At 42.2% G+C, this 16,765-nt stretch overlaps 3 protein-coding genes across 3 annotated transcripts; 1 reads left to right on the top strand and 2 right to left on the bottom strand.

Annotated features, from left to right (window-relative positions):
- Positions 1–89: 89 nt before the first annotated feature.
- On the bottom strand, positions 90–1,420 carry LOC129114836 (uncharacterized). Its single transcript, XM_054626740.1, has 2 exons — positions 398–1,420; positions 90–294 (listed from the first exon to the last, which is right to left on the bottom strand). Exons 1-2 carry the CDS (start codon positions 1,243–1,245, stop codon positions 90–92), a joined length of 1,053 nt encoding a protein of 350 aa, XP_054482715.1. The 5' UTR covers positions 1,246–1,420.
- Positions 1,421–6,729: 5,309 nt separating this feature from the next.
- On the top strand, positions 6,730–7,746 carry LOC129114834 (general transcription factor II-I repeat domain-containing protein 2B-like; the record flags this gene model as incomplete). Its single annotated transcript, XM_054626739.1, has 1 exon — positions 6,730–7,746. A coding segment is annotated over one exon (1,017 nt), but the record flags the coding sequence as incomplete, so codon positions are not given.
- A 463-nt stretch (positions 7,747–8,209) lies between these two features.
- On the bottom strand, positions 8,210–10,785 carry LOC129114833 (uncharacterized). The gene is made up of 4 exons (XM_054626738.1): positions 10,218–10,785; positions 9,968–10,111; positions 9,597–9,852; positions 8,210–9,478 (listed from the first exon to the last, which is right to left on the bottom strand). The coding sequence occupies exons 1-4, from the start codon at positions 10,752–10,754 to the stop codon at positions 8,814–8,816; spliced, it is 1,602 nt and encodes a 533-aa protein (XP_054482713.1). The 5' UTR covers positions 10,755–10,785; the 3' UTR covers positions 8,210–8,813.
- Between the last annotated feature and the right edge of the window lie 5,980 nt (positions 10,786–16,765).

The following is a 16,765-nucleotide window of genomic DNA, read 5'->3' as shown; positions in this document are numbered from 1 at the left end:
GTGACGACAGAGGACAAGGGGCCTAGCGGGGGGTGTTCAAATGCTAATTGTTCAAGTGTGAGACACTGAACACATTCAAGTTAAATGAGCTAGAGCTCATTAGGCAATCCTCCTGGACATGATGCTGTTCTGGAGGGACGAATCCTGTGACTGTTCCACAGTCTCACACACTCATCCAAGTCCCTCTGAATGACCTCACCGAAGCAATATCGCAGTAGACGCTGATGCTCTTGACTCCCGTTAAAGTGTCCGGCATCTCTAAGGTCCGCAAATAACTCCATCCAGAACTGAGACCTATAGAAATCGATAAAATAATATGTATATGCTTAAAATTATAACGTATATTTGAATGAATGAAGGTTACCCATAATCGAATGACTTAACGAGGGCCACGTACCTTCCCTTTCTGAATATGGACCACCAGGACTCAATCCTCTGGTTACTTGTGGATGACCCATACATGTGGCTGGACGCTCCAGAGTAGTAGTCATTGTGGTGGTGGCGTAGGGTACACTGAATTGCGGCCATGGTCCCGTTCTCCGTGCCGCAATCAGTCCTCAGTCTCATGGGGATGACACCAAGGTTTCGCACACATGATAAGTAATAGTGAGCGATCACTGTTGGGTCATTATTCGTTGGTCCACAAACAAGCCACAGTACTTTGCGCGAAAACCCATCGATGCACCCGGAAAGAGCCAAACCGAATGGCTTGAGTTTATCATAGCCATCCGCGTGCCATACATAGTTGGGTCCCATGGAGTGGTAGGTTCTCCTTACGAACCTTCTGCGTGTTCTCCTCTCGCACCCTTGAGGATTGAGCTCCCGGAGCAAAGTCATTACAAGATCCCTCCTCACTTGCAACTTGTACTTTTGTTTGAGTACCTGCCACATCGTGCGGTAGCCAAACAGCTGTCCAGGTCCGCGAAGTTCCAGACGTATTGTCCTAATTACTGCGTCTCTAGAGGAGAAATTCCTTCTGCGGTATAACCCGGCGTCATTAAGTTTGCCTTTCAGAGACCTCAAACTGATCTGTACATCATGTAAACACGACATCATGTCCACGATCGCAGCGTACGAGTGTCCCTCATGAAAATAGAGTGTGCACTGCTGCAGCACATCTAGTCCTTCCGTCTGGTCAGCGCGATTTAAACACTCTAAAGACCTGCCACACGAAAAACAAAACCGTGTTAATCGTCTCATGTGTTGGCCACAGAACGGACAAAACGCTGCTCTACCGCTGTCCATCTTGAATCGCTATGAATGAACTTGAATTCGAGCGCTTTCGTTATCACTTCCGGGTCAACATCGGAGCTTGGACATTCCCTTTCCGTAAGAAAAATGAACTTGCAAAAATGTTTTTTTGAACTTGCAAAAATGTTTTTTTGAACTTGCAAAAATGTTTTCTAAGATGTTATTTTGTTCCGGAACTTGCAAAAGTTTTTTCTAAAATGTAATTTTCGTAAAAAACTTGTAAAAGTGTTTGAAACTTGTTTATATATACTGCTATGTTGCCAGAATTACCTGTTGTATGATTTATATTGTACCAATTAGATTATGCATGTGATGTGACAAAATCTCTCCGACTTTTTGTAGGGCGGACCTACTCTGAGAGGACCTTTTCCAACCTGAAGATGTTTCCCTTTTCGTTAAATTTAGACGAGAGTACCTCCAACAACAACAAAAAGGTTTGTCTCATATTAAGCTATTGCCATCACAGTCCTTCTGTTTTTGCTTCAGTGTATGCCCTGTAAAATGTTGCATGGCTAATAAACCTTTTTATGTTGAAGATCCTCTCCATGCTCGTTTGCTACTACCATGCAGACTTGAGGAAGGTGATAGTAGAGCATTTGGGGTCCTTGGAGATCGTGAAGGTGAATGCTGCTTCTTTAGAGAAGGTGCTCTGTGAGTTCTTTGAGAAAAACCACATCCCGTGGAATAACCTTGTGAGTATGCTGATGGACTCGTGTGCTGTGATGAGGGGCAGCAAGACCGGCCTCGAGATCAGGATGCACCAATACTGTCCCCACCTGCTCGATGTTGATGGGGACTCCTGTCATCACATACACAATGCGGCAAAGAAGTTCTCAGAGCCCTTTGACGGCTACTTGGAGAAGCTGTTCAGTGATCTCCAGGTTGACCATCAGTGGAGTCCAGACCAGGTAAACAAAATGCAGCTCTTGTCTAGACCACGGCTGCTGGCTCTACTGTACTGTACTGTGTTAAATCTATGGAATGTGTAGAATGTCTATGTATGTATATCTTTTTCTGTCTTTTGTCAGGTGATGTACCTCAAGGAGATAGCTATGTTTCTAAATCTCCCCGCCTCCAGCCCACAAAGGGGCTTTGTTCCTCATCGCTGGCTGTCTGCATACGATGCCAGCATGGCAACCCATGCCATGATGCCTGCGTACAGAGTCCTCTATTATGGCTTCCTCTCCACTGCCGATAAGGAGCTGTATAGGGAGCCTTTGGAGCTGATGTACACCAAGTACCACGTCAACCAGGCGGCAAGAGCCCGTATCAAGGTGGTTCAGGAGGAACTCAACAGGAAAGGTGATGAGACTTGATGTTCCAATCCCTTATAATAATTAGCACTTATACTTGTTTTGAAGTTACTAATGAGGACGAATATGTATTGTGTTTCACAGGCATGACTCCACAAGGCCGTGAGAGAAAAAAGAGGGTATGTCAGAAGCTGTGGCATGAGGAGACGACAACAGTCTTACGGCTCAGCATCTACAAGGGTTTGCTGGCTATTCTCAAGGAGTATGTCATGGTTTTCCAGGTGGGTGTTAGTTGTGCTTGGAATTACTGCAACTTGACTGCACGTGCATGCACATCCAATGTTGGCAATCAATCAATTTCATAAGAATAACTAACAGTACACAGAAAAGCCTATGGGTGGAACAGGGTTGAGGTACAAAAATTGGATATTTTAAATATAACGTCAGATTTCTGTACCTTGAACTTGTTCCGCCCATTTGCTGTTCTACAAAGTTTCACTGGTATTAGTAGATGGTTAACAAACTATGAACAACTGATCTGTAAAGTCTGAGTTACGTATTAGTTATTAGCTTATGTATGTTACTGGGACGTTATTCTAAAGTTGCAACTATTCCTCATTTACTTACAGTTAATAAATGAGGAATAGTTGCAACTTTAGAATAACGTCCCAATAACATGCATAAACTATTAACTGATACTGAACAAGTCATTAGTAAGTAATTTACTAATAGCTTGTTCATGATCTATTACTAATTTATACGGTATAGTTATAAATCATTGACATGCAGTTAACAAGTCATTTATAACTCATTAACTAACAGTTTATTAATGATCTATTAACTATCTACAAGGCATGATTATAAATCCTTAACAAACACTTAACAAGTCATTAATAACTCATTAATTAACAGTTTACTTATGATCTATTAACTGGTTATAACGGATAGTTATAAAGTGTTACCGAATTTGTTTTACATACACAGAGTAGCCAGACATTGGTTCACAAACTTCACGATCGGCAGCTTGAGCTGTTCCTGGCCTTCATGGCTTGCTTTGTGAAGGCCGAACACATTACTCAGGTAATTAACTCCTCCTCACACCCACTCTGCCTACTTTAGTATATATTATTGATTTTATCCCTATTTTTACTGTTGTCTGTGCTATCAGTTGAGTGTTTCCTTTCTTGTTAAGCAACCTGGGGTCTTTTGAAAGGCACTTAAGGTATTACTCCAATTAATTACTTCCCTTACATAGCTGTCTCCCAGTGCTCTGAGGGAGATGGTCCTGGAGGATCATATGCTGCTGCCCTCCAAGGAGGTCTATGTGGGACAGGAGGCTGACATGTTCAGGAGCCAGAATCCCAATCATGCTGTAAATACCCCGCATCACCTGCATCACCTTTTTTCTCAATTGTTTTTGAGACTTAAAATAATGGTCAGTTTTTGGTGTTTTGTGTCAGCTGTTGGTGCCATTCCTAGCAGACGTCAGGAAAGCCTACATCACCACTGCAGCATACCTCCAGAAGAAGCTCCCCTTGGCCAGTCCGACTCTTACAGCCCTGTCTGCTCTGGACCCTCTTCTGAGAGGCCACTCACAGGCAACCATCCAGTTGAAGAGGTAAGAATAACATTTAAAATTTTTTTTGCCATATTACCAGGTACTTTGGGATTTTTGTTTCCTCATGTCCTTAAACTGATTTCAAATTCTCAACCATTTCTTGGCAGGCTGAGTGGTATGCTGCGCACCTATTGCCAGCAGACCAGGACATCCAGAGAGAACTTGTGCAGTTCAATGTTGACCTGACCATCCCCAGTTTCAAGGAGGGAGAGGGCATTGTTGAGTGGTGGGGTCATGTCTTTGACAAGCCAGACAAGTACCCCTCCCTGAGTGCGATGGTTAAATGTTGCCTCTCCATCTTTCACGGACCCAGGGTTGAGTCTTCTTTTAGTTGGATGAATGATGTAATTGACCAAAGGAGTGGCAACATGAATGTACCAACATTTAATGCAATCCAGACGGTCAAGTACACCCTGCAGTCCAGGGGGAAGACAGCCATGCAGCTCTACAGAATGGAGGATGTGAAGTTCGGGGAGGTGGACAGAACACTATGCAAGAACATCAACTCTGCAGCAGCCACATACAAACGCCAGCAGAAGATGAATCAGGAAGAAAAGCAGCAACAACAGAGCAAGTATGGCTCCCAAGCATCTGGCAGTGCTCAGCAGGCCAAGAAACAGTCTGCTGAAGAAGAGAAAAGGGCGAGGCTGAGACATGTGGCCAAACAGCGAAAGCGGGCCTTGGAGACACTGGTGGTCCAGGCAAAGAAGAAAAAATGAGATCTGGTTCTGAGAGTATTGACAAGTGTTTAATGTTTGTGTTATGTATTGTGTGTTTTTGCCAATAAAAAATATGGAATATTCAAATTTTTCTACCGGGGGAGGACCCCCCGGACCCCCCTAGAGGGATAATATCCTTCTCACCTTTTTCACCCCTGACCCGTTTTCATGCCTGGTGATTAAGTCGCCTTTTAATGTGGAAAAAACATACAAATCCGGAGTTCTGTGGTAACGTTACCATTGCCAAGTGCTCAGCTACAAGAGGAAGCTGCCTCTGCTATACCTGGCCTCACTGATCACTGACTGCAGCTCCTTGATAACAAGAGACAACCAACGTTAGCATATAATAGCTATCATAGCTTTATGGCCGACCACAATAACCAATGATATTACATTATGGCATATGTTAACTAAATCAATCACAACTACTAACAAAGCCCTTACAACCAACTGATGCGTTGTCCACGGTTACACTGGAACATTTTGAAAAATACCAGCTTCAATACGCATTAGCAACAGTTACGTGATTGTAGCTAACTTTATAGTGTAACGAAACAACCAAGGTACACAGAGGGGATTTAGGAGCGGGTGGCCGACTGCAAAATAAGTACTAATACAGCTTAGAGGCATACATGCGTATACCCTGTACTACGCCTATGCTTAGATGACAAGCTTAACATTTCCTGAAAATAGAAAGCCATGTCCTAAAATCAACATAAATTAGCTGACATGAATCTTTAAACACCAGCACACAAAGAAACCAAAATCTAAAGTTAATACAAATGTATATTACAGATAAGATGACATATTGACAGCTTTTATTAACAGCACTCAAAAAGTTATTTCTGAAGTAAAACCGTTAACTATACTACCAAGTGTGGGGCTTTTGGTAAATGTTTAATTACGGCTAAAAAAAAACGGTAAGGGCTGGATGTAAATGTAAATGTTTCTTCACTGTCACACTAAAATAAATCACTGCATTTGGCTCACATAGCCTCAGTCACTTACTCACCTCGTCCACTGTGTGTGTGCCTCTCTGTGACATAAGCTAAACATCTAGCTAGCTAGCTCATCATGTCTCAGTCTAAACCAGACCTGGGCATTGTGTGGCCCGCGGGCCACATGTGGCCCTTTGGTTGATTCTGACTGGCCCGTGTGAGGTTGATTGGAAATTACAAAATAAACATATTTTCTAATTTTACCTCTTGCATGGACTAAAGCTGCAGTGCTTTTATTTTGAAGTGTTTTATTCACGTAATGACGCAAAACGTAAATCAAATACGTGCGCATGATTGAATCAAGTGTACGAGCAGTCACAACTCACGAGACGACTTTAGCCCTCAAAAATGTCCACTCATGCTAAAAAAAGAAAGGTAGACGCCTGCAGGGTTTTCAACAAAAAATGGACTGCTAATTATTTATTTACTGAAGTCGGAGGTAAAGCCGTGTGTTTAGTTTGCGGAGAGCAGATCGCCGTGTTTAAGGATTACAATTTGAGTCGCCATTACGAGACGAAGCACGCGGAGAAATACAAGAACTTGACTGACGCTGAAAAAACGGCGGCATCGGAAGCTTTGCTAGCTAAGCTACAAAAGCAGCAAGGCTTTTTTACCAAGCTTCACACAGCCAGGGATGCGGCAACCAAGACCAGCTTTGTGATATCCCACAAAATCGCTAAAAACAGTAAGCCATTCTCGGAGGGGGAGTTTGTCAAAGAGTGCTTGGTGGACTCTGCAGCACTAATATGCCCTGAAAAAAAAGAAGCATTTGAGCAAGTCCCGCTATCCAGGCGAACCGTGACAAGAAGGATCGAGGACATTGCGGCGAATCTGGAGCTTCAGCTGCAACGTGAAGTGGTACGTTTTGACTTTTTCTCGGACTTTTGAAACGTATGCAAGATAAAGTGACTGAAATCGACCCAGATCAGAAATTTGTATTTTTGCATTGTATTATACATCAGCATGTGTTGTGCAAGTCAGTGCTAAAAATGAACCATGTTATTGATGTTGTAACTAAAATAGTTAACTTCATCAGGGCACGAGCATTGAATCACAGACAGTTTGTTTCACTTTTGGAGGAGCATGAGACTGAACATAGTGACATTGGCTACCACACAGCTGTCAGATGGCTCAGCCTGGGCAAAATGCTAAAAAGATTATGGGAGCTGAAAGCAGAGATTCGAGAGTTCTACAAGAAGAAAGGCAAGGACATCCCAGAGCTCTCAGATGAGGACTGGATGGCCGATTTTGCATTTGCTGTTGATGTGACTGCACTGATGAATGAACTGAACACCAAACTGCAAGGCAAGGGCCTTTTTGTTCATGAAATGCACAGCCTGGTGAAGGCTTTCATGAGAAAGTCGCAGTTTCTTTCAAGCCAACTGGACAGCAACAATCTCACTCACATGCAAACCCTGAAAGAAGTCACACCATCAGCTGATTACCTCCGCAGGTACTCATCCAAGCTAGGAGCACTGCATGGTGAGTTTTCAAGGCGATTTGAAGATCTCAGAATGATCGAGGATGAAATGCACATGATTTCCTCTCCCTTTACCTGCAGTGTGGCTGATGCACCCAGTGATGTTCAGCTGGAACTCATTGACCTGCAGTCTGATGCGGTACTGGCAGAGCACTTTAAGTCAGGATCACTGCTGGATTTTTACTCTTCTCTCAAGGAGGAGAACTTTCCAAACATAAGGAGACATGCTCAGAAGATGTTGGTTCTCTTTGGCTCTACCTACATATGTGAACAAACATTCTCAGTGATGAAGTTTACAAAATCCAGGTATAGATCCTCTCTCACTGATGATCATCTGGCAGCTGTGCTTCGCATCTCCACCTCAGACATTCAACCTGACTTTGATGCACTTGTGAAAGCCCAACAGAGACTAGATTTCTCTCACTGAACAAGAAAAAAGAACTGAAAAAAATCAAATGAGGTGGTTAGACTAGAAATGCTGGCATGTAAAGGCACCAATTAGCAGTGAACTGGGACACTTTCTTTGGAGGCCTTTTTCTCAAAATCACAGTTCAGTGACAATCGTTATAATATGATGTATCTTACTATTTGGAGTACAAAGACAATATTGTGGTGTCTTTAGAAAGCTAAGAACATCTTTCCAACAGTATATGGAACTCAAAATGTGTTTTGGGGTGAATGTGCCTGAAAATGATCACTAATATAATGAGTCACAAATGGTAAAAACGTTCACATTTTGTTTGTTTTGGTGTTTTATTGAATAAATGACATTTTTTGTAAGGCAACCTTGCTTTTTCATTGCTTAATCATAACATGCAGTACTCTTACCAGTCTTACCAGCTTGTCAAAACAATGCTATATACTGCTTTTACATGGTGTCTACAGGTATAAACAAATTAAATTTAAGACTTTTTAAGACTTTTTAATACCACTTCTTAATGAAATTTAAGACCAAACTTACGATGGAAAAACAAATCAAAAGGGGAAATATACAGTAATCTTTCCAAGTAAACACACTGATGTCTGATAATAACCGGTTGAGTTTAAGAACATCGGCTAAATGTGTGTAATGCGAAAAGAGAACACAAAAATGTCATTAGTCCTCAATTATATTTATTATTTTCAGAGCATTTAGGTCCCATAAACAAATGCTTATAAAATCAAGTAAATAAATAAAAAATACTGTTCCTTTCGAACAAAATAATAAATACAATAACTACATAAATAAATGGCAATTTCAAGTGCTTTTGAAGTGCAAAATATAACTTAATATAACTTGTGTGAGTGTGTGTATGTGTGTGTGACAGACATCCTTTGAATCAACCAAAATCAAAAGATAATAATAATAAACAAAACACTGACCTGGCACTTGAGAAAGCCTTCCCAAAAGAGTGTACTTAACCCATTTATAACAATGTGCATGTGCACAAATGAACATAAACACTTGAAACAGTGAAAAAAGAAGGTAAGGAAGAGGTAATGCCTAATTTGACATTATGGCATATGCCTGAGTTCTGCCGATTTATCTTCCAGCTCTTTCTCAACCTCTTTGAGTTCTGTGAGTTTTTCTTTGTGTCTTCTTCTGAGGATGTTTGACTTGGTGATTAGCTGGGCCATGAGTGTGCCTGATTTACCCTCAGCTTGTTCTGCTAGCTTGTCTGCATCTTTTTCCAGGCTGTTTGCTACCTCAATCAGTATCTTCTTCTTCGTTTTGAGCTGCTCTAGGTGGTCTTCTGCACCTTTTCTCTTTTCTCTTTGAGCATTGCTCGCATGCTTTCTCTTTTCCTGGTCCAGGTGTAGCCGATACTGAGACCTAGCTGAAGCTGCAGCTGCCAAAAGCTCCTTAGTCAGAGGTACTTTGAGAACCCCCCCACAGACAGAGACATAGTCACAGATCATCCTCTGAGCAACCACTGTGTCCTCCTTCATGTTATCGGCCTCTACCTCCTTGTTTACAGAAAAGCCCCTCTCAACCGTTGCTTGGCCATGGGAGAGAAGCAGAAGTTTCCTGCAGAATGCCCAGAGTTCAGGGTAGGATTGATGGAGGAGTCCATGCAGGAAAACGTCCAGTCTTGTACGCATGGGTTGGAAAGAGGAGAATGACTCATGTTTTGCCTCCAGAGACAAGAAATTTCCAAATTGTTGGACAATCACATCACCTGTTGCAAAACAGATTAACAAAAAATAATATATAAATATTTTAAATCAATGCAATGAAAAAGTTTAGACAGACAAACCACAAAAAAATTTACATTCTGACTTCTAAATCGTAAGTACCAGCAGAGGCGCCTCCTGACAGCTGGTTATCATGCAGAAACCTCTGAACAACTCCTTTCATTCTTTCATAGCACAAGTCGGGGTCTGAGAACATGCTCGTTGGGTCCAAACATGCCATCTGCCTCACAATGGTGTACTTCAGTGGGCTCTTGTCTTGCATTTTCTTGACAATATTGGTCAAACAGTCCATGCAGTCCTTTCTAAAGGCCAACACACTGAGCTCACCTACGCTGCTCTTGGGGCTACTCTGGAGTTCCTAACAGGAAGAGGGGAGGAGGGCCTGTGAGACTGACTAAAAGTTTTATGCAAAAATAAAGTTTTGATTTCCTGTACCTTAACCATTGTTTGATATTTGACACCTTTGCCTTTACCTTTAGGACTACTTCTGCTCCTAATCCAATGTCCACAGCCTTTAGGCCAGCCCTTGCTTCCTTGGCAGTTGTGTCCAGTTTGACCATTTGCAGTGCTGTGATGTCATTAAGGATCTCTGCCTTGATGAACCTCTTCAGTAGGCTCTGAGAACAAATACAGTACAAATAACAATACAAATAAAAAAAAGTGTTGGAGGGTTGAGTTAAAATTTTCATTTCATACACTTTCTCCATGCATGTTATACATTACCTTCATGAGAACAGCCAGATCTTTACCGATGAATGGAATCACCGGCTCATCTGTCTGATACTTAGTCAGAAATGTGGTGAAGGTCCTAGAGACAGCCATAAAGAAGTGCAGCTTGGCCATTATGAGAGGGTCATTCCGTGCCTCTGCAAGAGTGTCATAGGAGGATGTTCTAGGGTTTGGAAGCTTTTTCTGTGTCACTGCATCCACATACTTCACCATCATTGGCCATATGGTGATAGCCCTGTCGACAACGGGTAGGTTTTCGATCCAGCGATGCCCACAGAATGGTAGGGGAAACACAGATGACTTGGTCAAAGAGCAGAAATCTTCTCTTCTAGCAGGGGTATTGTGCAAGAGTGTATGCAATGCCCTGAGCACTTTCTCCATCTGCCAGACACTGAAGCCACTTTTAAAGGCATTGTGGAGTGTGTGAAGCCCACAGCTCCCCACCACAATCAGCTGGGCACCTCCAAATGTATCTGCATGCTCCTGTTGGAGCATTGAGAAAAACTTCCAATTGACATTTGGTCCATCCATTGAGATAGAAACCAAATGTCTCAGGTCAAGCTGCTGCACACACTCCTGGAAATTGAAAAAAGACATTACAGACATTAGCCATACAACAGTTAACACATTCATTTCTGACACACCACTACTTCAGATTAATGTCAGACTGGATAAGATAAAAAAAATATAAAAAAATACTATTTCACAAAATAAGCAGTCAGCCATCCCTATAGCCATATTGTATATATTATTTAAACTTATTGGCATGTTAACACCAGACTATCTTTCTAAAACTAAAGCTGGCTGTTTTTTATTTCTTTTAATTCATTTTATTTTAATTTGTCTAATTAATGTATATTATCATATCCATAGTTGTTAATAACTTGACAATCAGTAAAGCTTAGACTAACTATATAATAACATACAAAAGGTTAGTTAATAAATAAATGTAGGGCATACTTACTTTGAAATGCTGAAGTAGGTCCTGGGCAGTTGCGTGGCCCATGAACTGTGATCCGTAGAACCTAGACTGGACATGGTCATTTAACCAATAACGCACATGCAAGTCCATTTGTTTGGTTTTGGTTGTCTGGTTCAGTGTCTCATCGAACATGACAACAAACGCACCGCATTTTTGAACTTCATTGACGAGCTCTTTTTTTATATACGGCGCCAATCCAAATTTGGCAACGTATCTGGTCTTGTCTTTCCCGCATGTAAAAGACTGTACAAGGGCAGAATCTGGGAACATCGCTTTAAACAAGTCATCAATTCCGTCATTGGACCTGCAGGAATGGTGGCTTGTCACGGTCCTCATCACCCAAATCACCTCTGCTCGCAGTGTTGGCGTAGAGCCACAAATTGCGCGGTCAGATGGCATGCTTGTAACAGGCTGTGGATTTCCTATTGCAACACTAGCGTTGTCAATTACATCATTGCTAGCGGTGGAGCAGAAGCTAGTAATTGTAGGCTGCAGGCGTGCTTTTGAGTAAGCTTTGTGTTTCTGGCTCTGGACATGGGATTCCACCGCTCCGATCCCCATTGTCCCAAGTTTGAAGGTTTTTTTACACAGTGCACCGAGCTTCATAGGCGCTACCAGGCACCGACCTTAACCAGTCATACTCGTCCTTCTCGAGCCATTTATCATTAAATTTACACTTACCCATGTTTCAGAGTCGAGTGTCTATATCGTAGTGAGGGGTCTGAATCGCGCCAAAATCTATAAACGAACAGGCTGGAGCCCTGGCTAGATGATAAACCAATAAACAGGAGCCCTGGCAGTGGCGTAATCGGGGGGGTGGGGCTACAGCTGCGCAGTAGTCTACGCTCTGACCTAACCAAAGACAACGCAGCGCACAGGCTACCGGGAAAAAATATTTGACCTGGCAGAACAGATTGCCCGCATTTTCGCACTGACATGGCACACAAATATTTAAGACCAATGCAATCTGAATTTAAGACAATTTAATACTTTTTAAGGCCTTATTTTGATGAAAATTGATTTACGACTTTTTAAGACTTTTTAATACCCCGCGGCCACCCTGTTTTATAAAGAAATATAATTAATATTATGCAGAATTGAGTTCAGCCTTTTGGCCTGGCCCTCCACAATATTTTCTGTTTCTCATGTGGCCCCATGGAAAAAATAATTGCCCACCCCTGGTCTAAACTGTACGCTCAAAAATACAAACGCCTGTATTGTAAGGCTGATTTCTACGCCAAATTTTGATGTAAAAAAACACATGACAACTCAGAAACATACTCAAAAGGCCAAGCCTTATAACAGCCAACACCCAAAGCAAGCTGCCATTAATGAGTAAAAAAAATTGACTCTGCAAAAAAGGCTGAAGCCACCATGGCATTAGCTATTGCTGAACACTGTTCCATGCTGGCATGTGATCACATTGGGGAAGCATGTAAAGCTGCTTTCTCAGACTCCACTGCTGCTACTCACTTCAAAATGCACAGACCAAAGTGCACGGAAATGTTTAATGGTGTTCTAGCACCATACTTTCTAATTACAATTATGCAAATTAGGCGATGGCGTCATTTAGCGACTTCTAGCGACTTTTAGGACAGCCAATAGCTACCTTCCTTACTGAGGAGTTGGCAACACTGGTAAGAAAGTCCACCAGAGATAAAGTCAGCTACAGAATGACCGTCTGTTTCTCCCTCTGTGTTGCAGCACTGACAAAGATACTGAGGAGACTCCCTACGCTCCAGATTCAGTTGATGAGGTGGAGGAGTTCATAGCTCCAACTGAGGAAAAGGACGAAGTAGAGAAGGAAAAAGAGAAGAAAGACGAGCCGCAGGACGGGTAGGACTTGTCCTCCAACTGGTCAGTCCACTATAACAATCATGTTATCTAAGTTAGAAAACAGTCCGAGACCAGCTCTGTAATTTATGTCTTTTTCTGAATGTTGTTCAGATGTTGACACGTGTTGTGTTTGTGTTTTAGGTTTCCAAACCCAGCGCAGATATGCTACATGAACTCCAGCCTCCAGAGTCTCATCACGTTGCTGGACTTCAGAGATTTCAGCAGCCAGGAGGCGCTGTGGAGTTCAGTGCCTCAGTCTGAACTGATCAGGTACAGCAGCCACACACACACACACACACACACACACACACACACACACACACACACACACACACACACACACACACACACACACACACACACACACTATCCTGGAGTAACAGCAGAAACTCACTCCCTATTTTCTTCCCCCCCCTGCAGAAGATTCATGGACGTGGTGTGGTGTCACCGCTCCGCTGACTTCAGCCACAAACTCAAGGCGCTGAGTAAGGAGCCTGTCCCCGCTGCTGCAGGACGTCGCTGCTTTGGATGGAAGGAGCTACAGGTGCCCCGTCAAGGACCACCTGGTGTTCAGGATGCAGAACACCAGGACCTGCAAGAGGTCAGACCTCAGAGACGTTTACATATTAAAAACACACATTTTTAGAGTGTCTCGATCAACTGAATTCATCTGGTCCACTTGTGTGACTGTAATAGTTGTGTGAACTGTCCCTTTAATGAGCAGCTGTGGAGCCAGGTCCACGCGTGAGGAGGACTTCACCAACCTGTCTCTGAACCTTTTGCCTGGAGGATCAGTCCAGGAGATGCTCCAGGATTACATGAAGGTAAGATCCACTTGTCCTCCCTCAGTGACACCATCACATGAACACACACACACACACACACACACACACACACACACACACACACACACACACACACACACACACACACACACACACACACACACACACACACACATTCCTTGCTCTCCAGTGTGTATCTGACATCATGTTGTCTCTGCTGTTGTTCAGGAGACAGAGTTGGACTTCAGGTGTGACTGCGGTGCCGACTCATCCGTCCAGCAGTCGGCCTTTGTGACGCTGCCCAAGTGAGTGACATTCATGCATACACAGAAATGAACCGCGTTGTTTCTTTCAAATGTGTTGGCGCGGACTGCAAGCGGACATTTTCGACCTACGCAGCTTTTAAAGCTCATTTCTACCGGGCTTACAATGTTCCCGCAACCCCTGTTACTGCAACGGCTGTTGTGACAGATTTAAAATGTGCCATTTCGCTGTGTGAGCGCCAATTTCACACAGTGAACGAACTTCTATCCCACCTAAAAGAGCATTTAGTGGAAGGGCGACCTGTGGCATGTCCAGTAACTGGTTGTTATACCTCAGTATAAATACCCCACTTATTCACACACTCGCTGCCAGATCGTTCGTCGCATTCATGCCAGACCTTCGCGCAATTTCCCTTGGACTGACTTCCCTTTGCCGACTCTGCCTGTCTGGACTTCCCTGCCTTGCCTGTGCCCCGGTCAACGACTCAGCCTTCTGTCCCCGACCACGAGTATAGCCTCTGCTTCCTCTGGTTTCCGTCTGCCTGATCCCCTGCCTGTTTCCCTGACGGCTTGGCGTTTCCTTATAGGAATTCACGACGTGAGTCTGACCCTGCCTGTTTGTCTGATCCTGCCTGTTTGTCTGCTGTATGTTCCGCTTTCAATAAAGCTGCTGCATTCAACTCCGTGTCTTGCCGCACTGCTTCTGGGTCCACACCACACCCGTGACACATATGATGGTTTTCAGTTTATTGAGGAAGCTGATTTGCTGTCTGCTCTTTTCATTCAAGCCCAAAAAGTCCTTGCTGCCTGGAAACAGAGATGTAAGTCAAATATTGCAGTACAGGATGCGAGTAGTTTGCATAAGAGATCAATTAGAAAAATAGAAACAACATTGTGTTTCTGACTGTGTGTCTGTGTGCGTTTTTGCAGGCCAGACTCCTACAACCAGCAGCTCATCTGTTGATGCTTCGCCAGGACCTCCTGCATCCTTGCAGTCCCTTTCACCAAGAATTCTAACCTCATCTTTGTCAAAGAGCGGCCAGAGCCCTGATACAAACTGGATAGATACCTTTGTGATACCGTGGGATAGGTAAAAAAGTAGTACACTTTAGTGTATTAGTAATATAATTAAAGTACATGAAGTCTAAAATAAGTATGCTTCTGTTTTTGTGCTTTATTTGAAGTGTATTTAATATGTACTTTAAAAAGTATACTTCAAAATAGATGTAATTAAGTTCAACTTCAGAGTCCAAAAAGTAAGTATACTACTTTTGTAATAATCAAAGTGTTTTTTAATTGTACTTCTTGAAAGTGTACTTTGTTGTTAGTGTATTTTAAATGTTATAGAAGTTTATTTTTTTTAAGTGTATTAAATTCAACATACTTAGAGTAGTAATTCAGTGTACTTATGGGTTGTATCATTTTTGGAAGTCAATTGTTAGTATACTTTTTGAAAGTGTACTATGATCTCACTTTATTAGAAGTGTTACTTCTGTACACTTTATACAGTACACTCTAAAATAAGTGTATTTTGAGTGGCATATCAGAGTACTTTCATAAAATATGTTAAAATAGAAAAGTTTATAGTGGTAATTTAGTGTACTTTTAGGAAGTACACTTATTTGTAATACAGAGTTAGTATAATTTTTGAAAGTGTACACTGATTTCACTTGATCAATAGTGTGATTTTAGTACACTGTAAACAAAGTGCACTAAAATATAAGTGTATTTTTGTACTTTTATTAGCATTTCAAAGTACTTTCAGAAAATATGCTGAAATGCAAATGCTCTTAGTGGAAATGTATTAATTTACTGTAGCCTACTAATGGAACGTGTATTTACATTGTTAGGCTGATTTCTGAAAGGGTAATATGATAAAATGCTGCAGTGTGGACTAAGTAAGTATATTTTATTCAAATAATATTTTTTCATTAGGCTCCACGTCTTGTTGAGTAGTACAAGTCTACATTGTTACCATCATGTATTAATGCACAAACACTTGATTGACAGAAGGGTCACTTTATGTAACAGGTAAAGAACAGTAATTATTTGTACAGACATTGTATTTACATGTCAATTAAATAGGTATCAGAATTTCAGGACTTATTGGCAGTACTCAGCTTACAGCAATTTCCTTGATGCCCAGCCACATTAGTCTCGTTCAATGTTGTTTGGTAGAGGAATAACATATACCTTCTCCCTGGATTCAACCATGACACATTTGCGTGCCAATGACTCTGGATGGATGGCATACACTATATTGCACTCAGACACTTCATACACAAAGCTTGATGCAATATTAAGTGTTGTGTCTCTGCACAGCTTCCTTCCAGACTTAACAAGCTCCTTGACCAAAACACAGTGTGTTGCACCAGAAACGACCAAACTCACAATTGTGACTAATGTCCCATTCTGCAACTCTACAACAGAGTTGATTCTTTTCTGAAGGCGGCTGTTTGTGTCAGAGTGATACAGTATTCCATTCACAATGAAACGGTTGTAGTAGGAGGCTTGTTTCACTCTAACACCTAGTAGGTCATCTATTGCAAGCATGTGTAAAACCGAAACATCTGTCTGTACTGATTTTCCGAAAACTCTTACATGGGCACTGATTTGAACTGATTTGTCAGTAGAACACTTTCTGCCCTGTAGTTCAGAGAAAAGATCTTTGACATC

This window comes from Anoplopoma fimbria, unplaced genomic scaffold, assembly GCF_027596085.1.
Source record: "Anoplopoma fimbria isolate UVic2021 breed Golden Eagle Sablefish unplaced genomic scaffold, Afim_UVic_2022 Un_contig_10440_pilon_pilon, whole genome shotgun sequence".
In the NCBI taxonomy this organism is placed as follows: Eukaryota; Metazoa; Chordata; class Actinopteri; order Perciformes; family Anoplopomatidae; genus Anoplopoma; species Anoplopoma fimbria.
The sequence above is the reverse complement of the archived record's forward strand: the minus strand, read 5'-3'. Positions and strand labels throughout refer to the sequence as shown.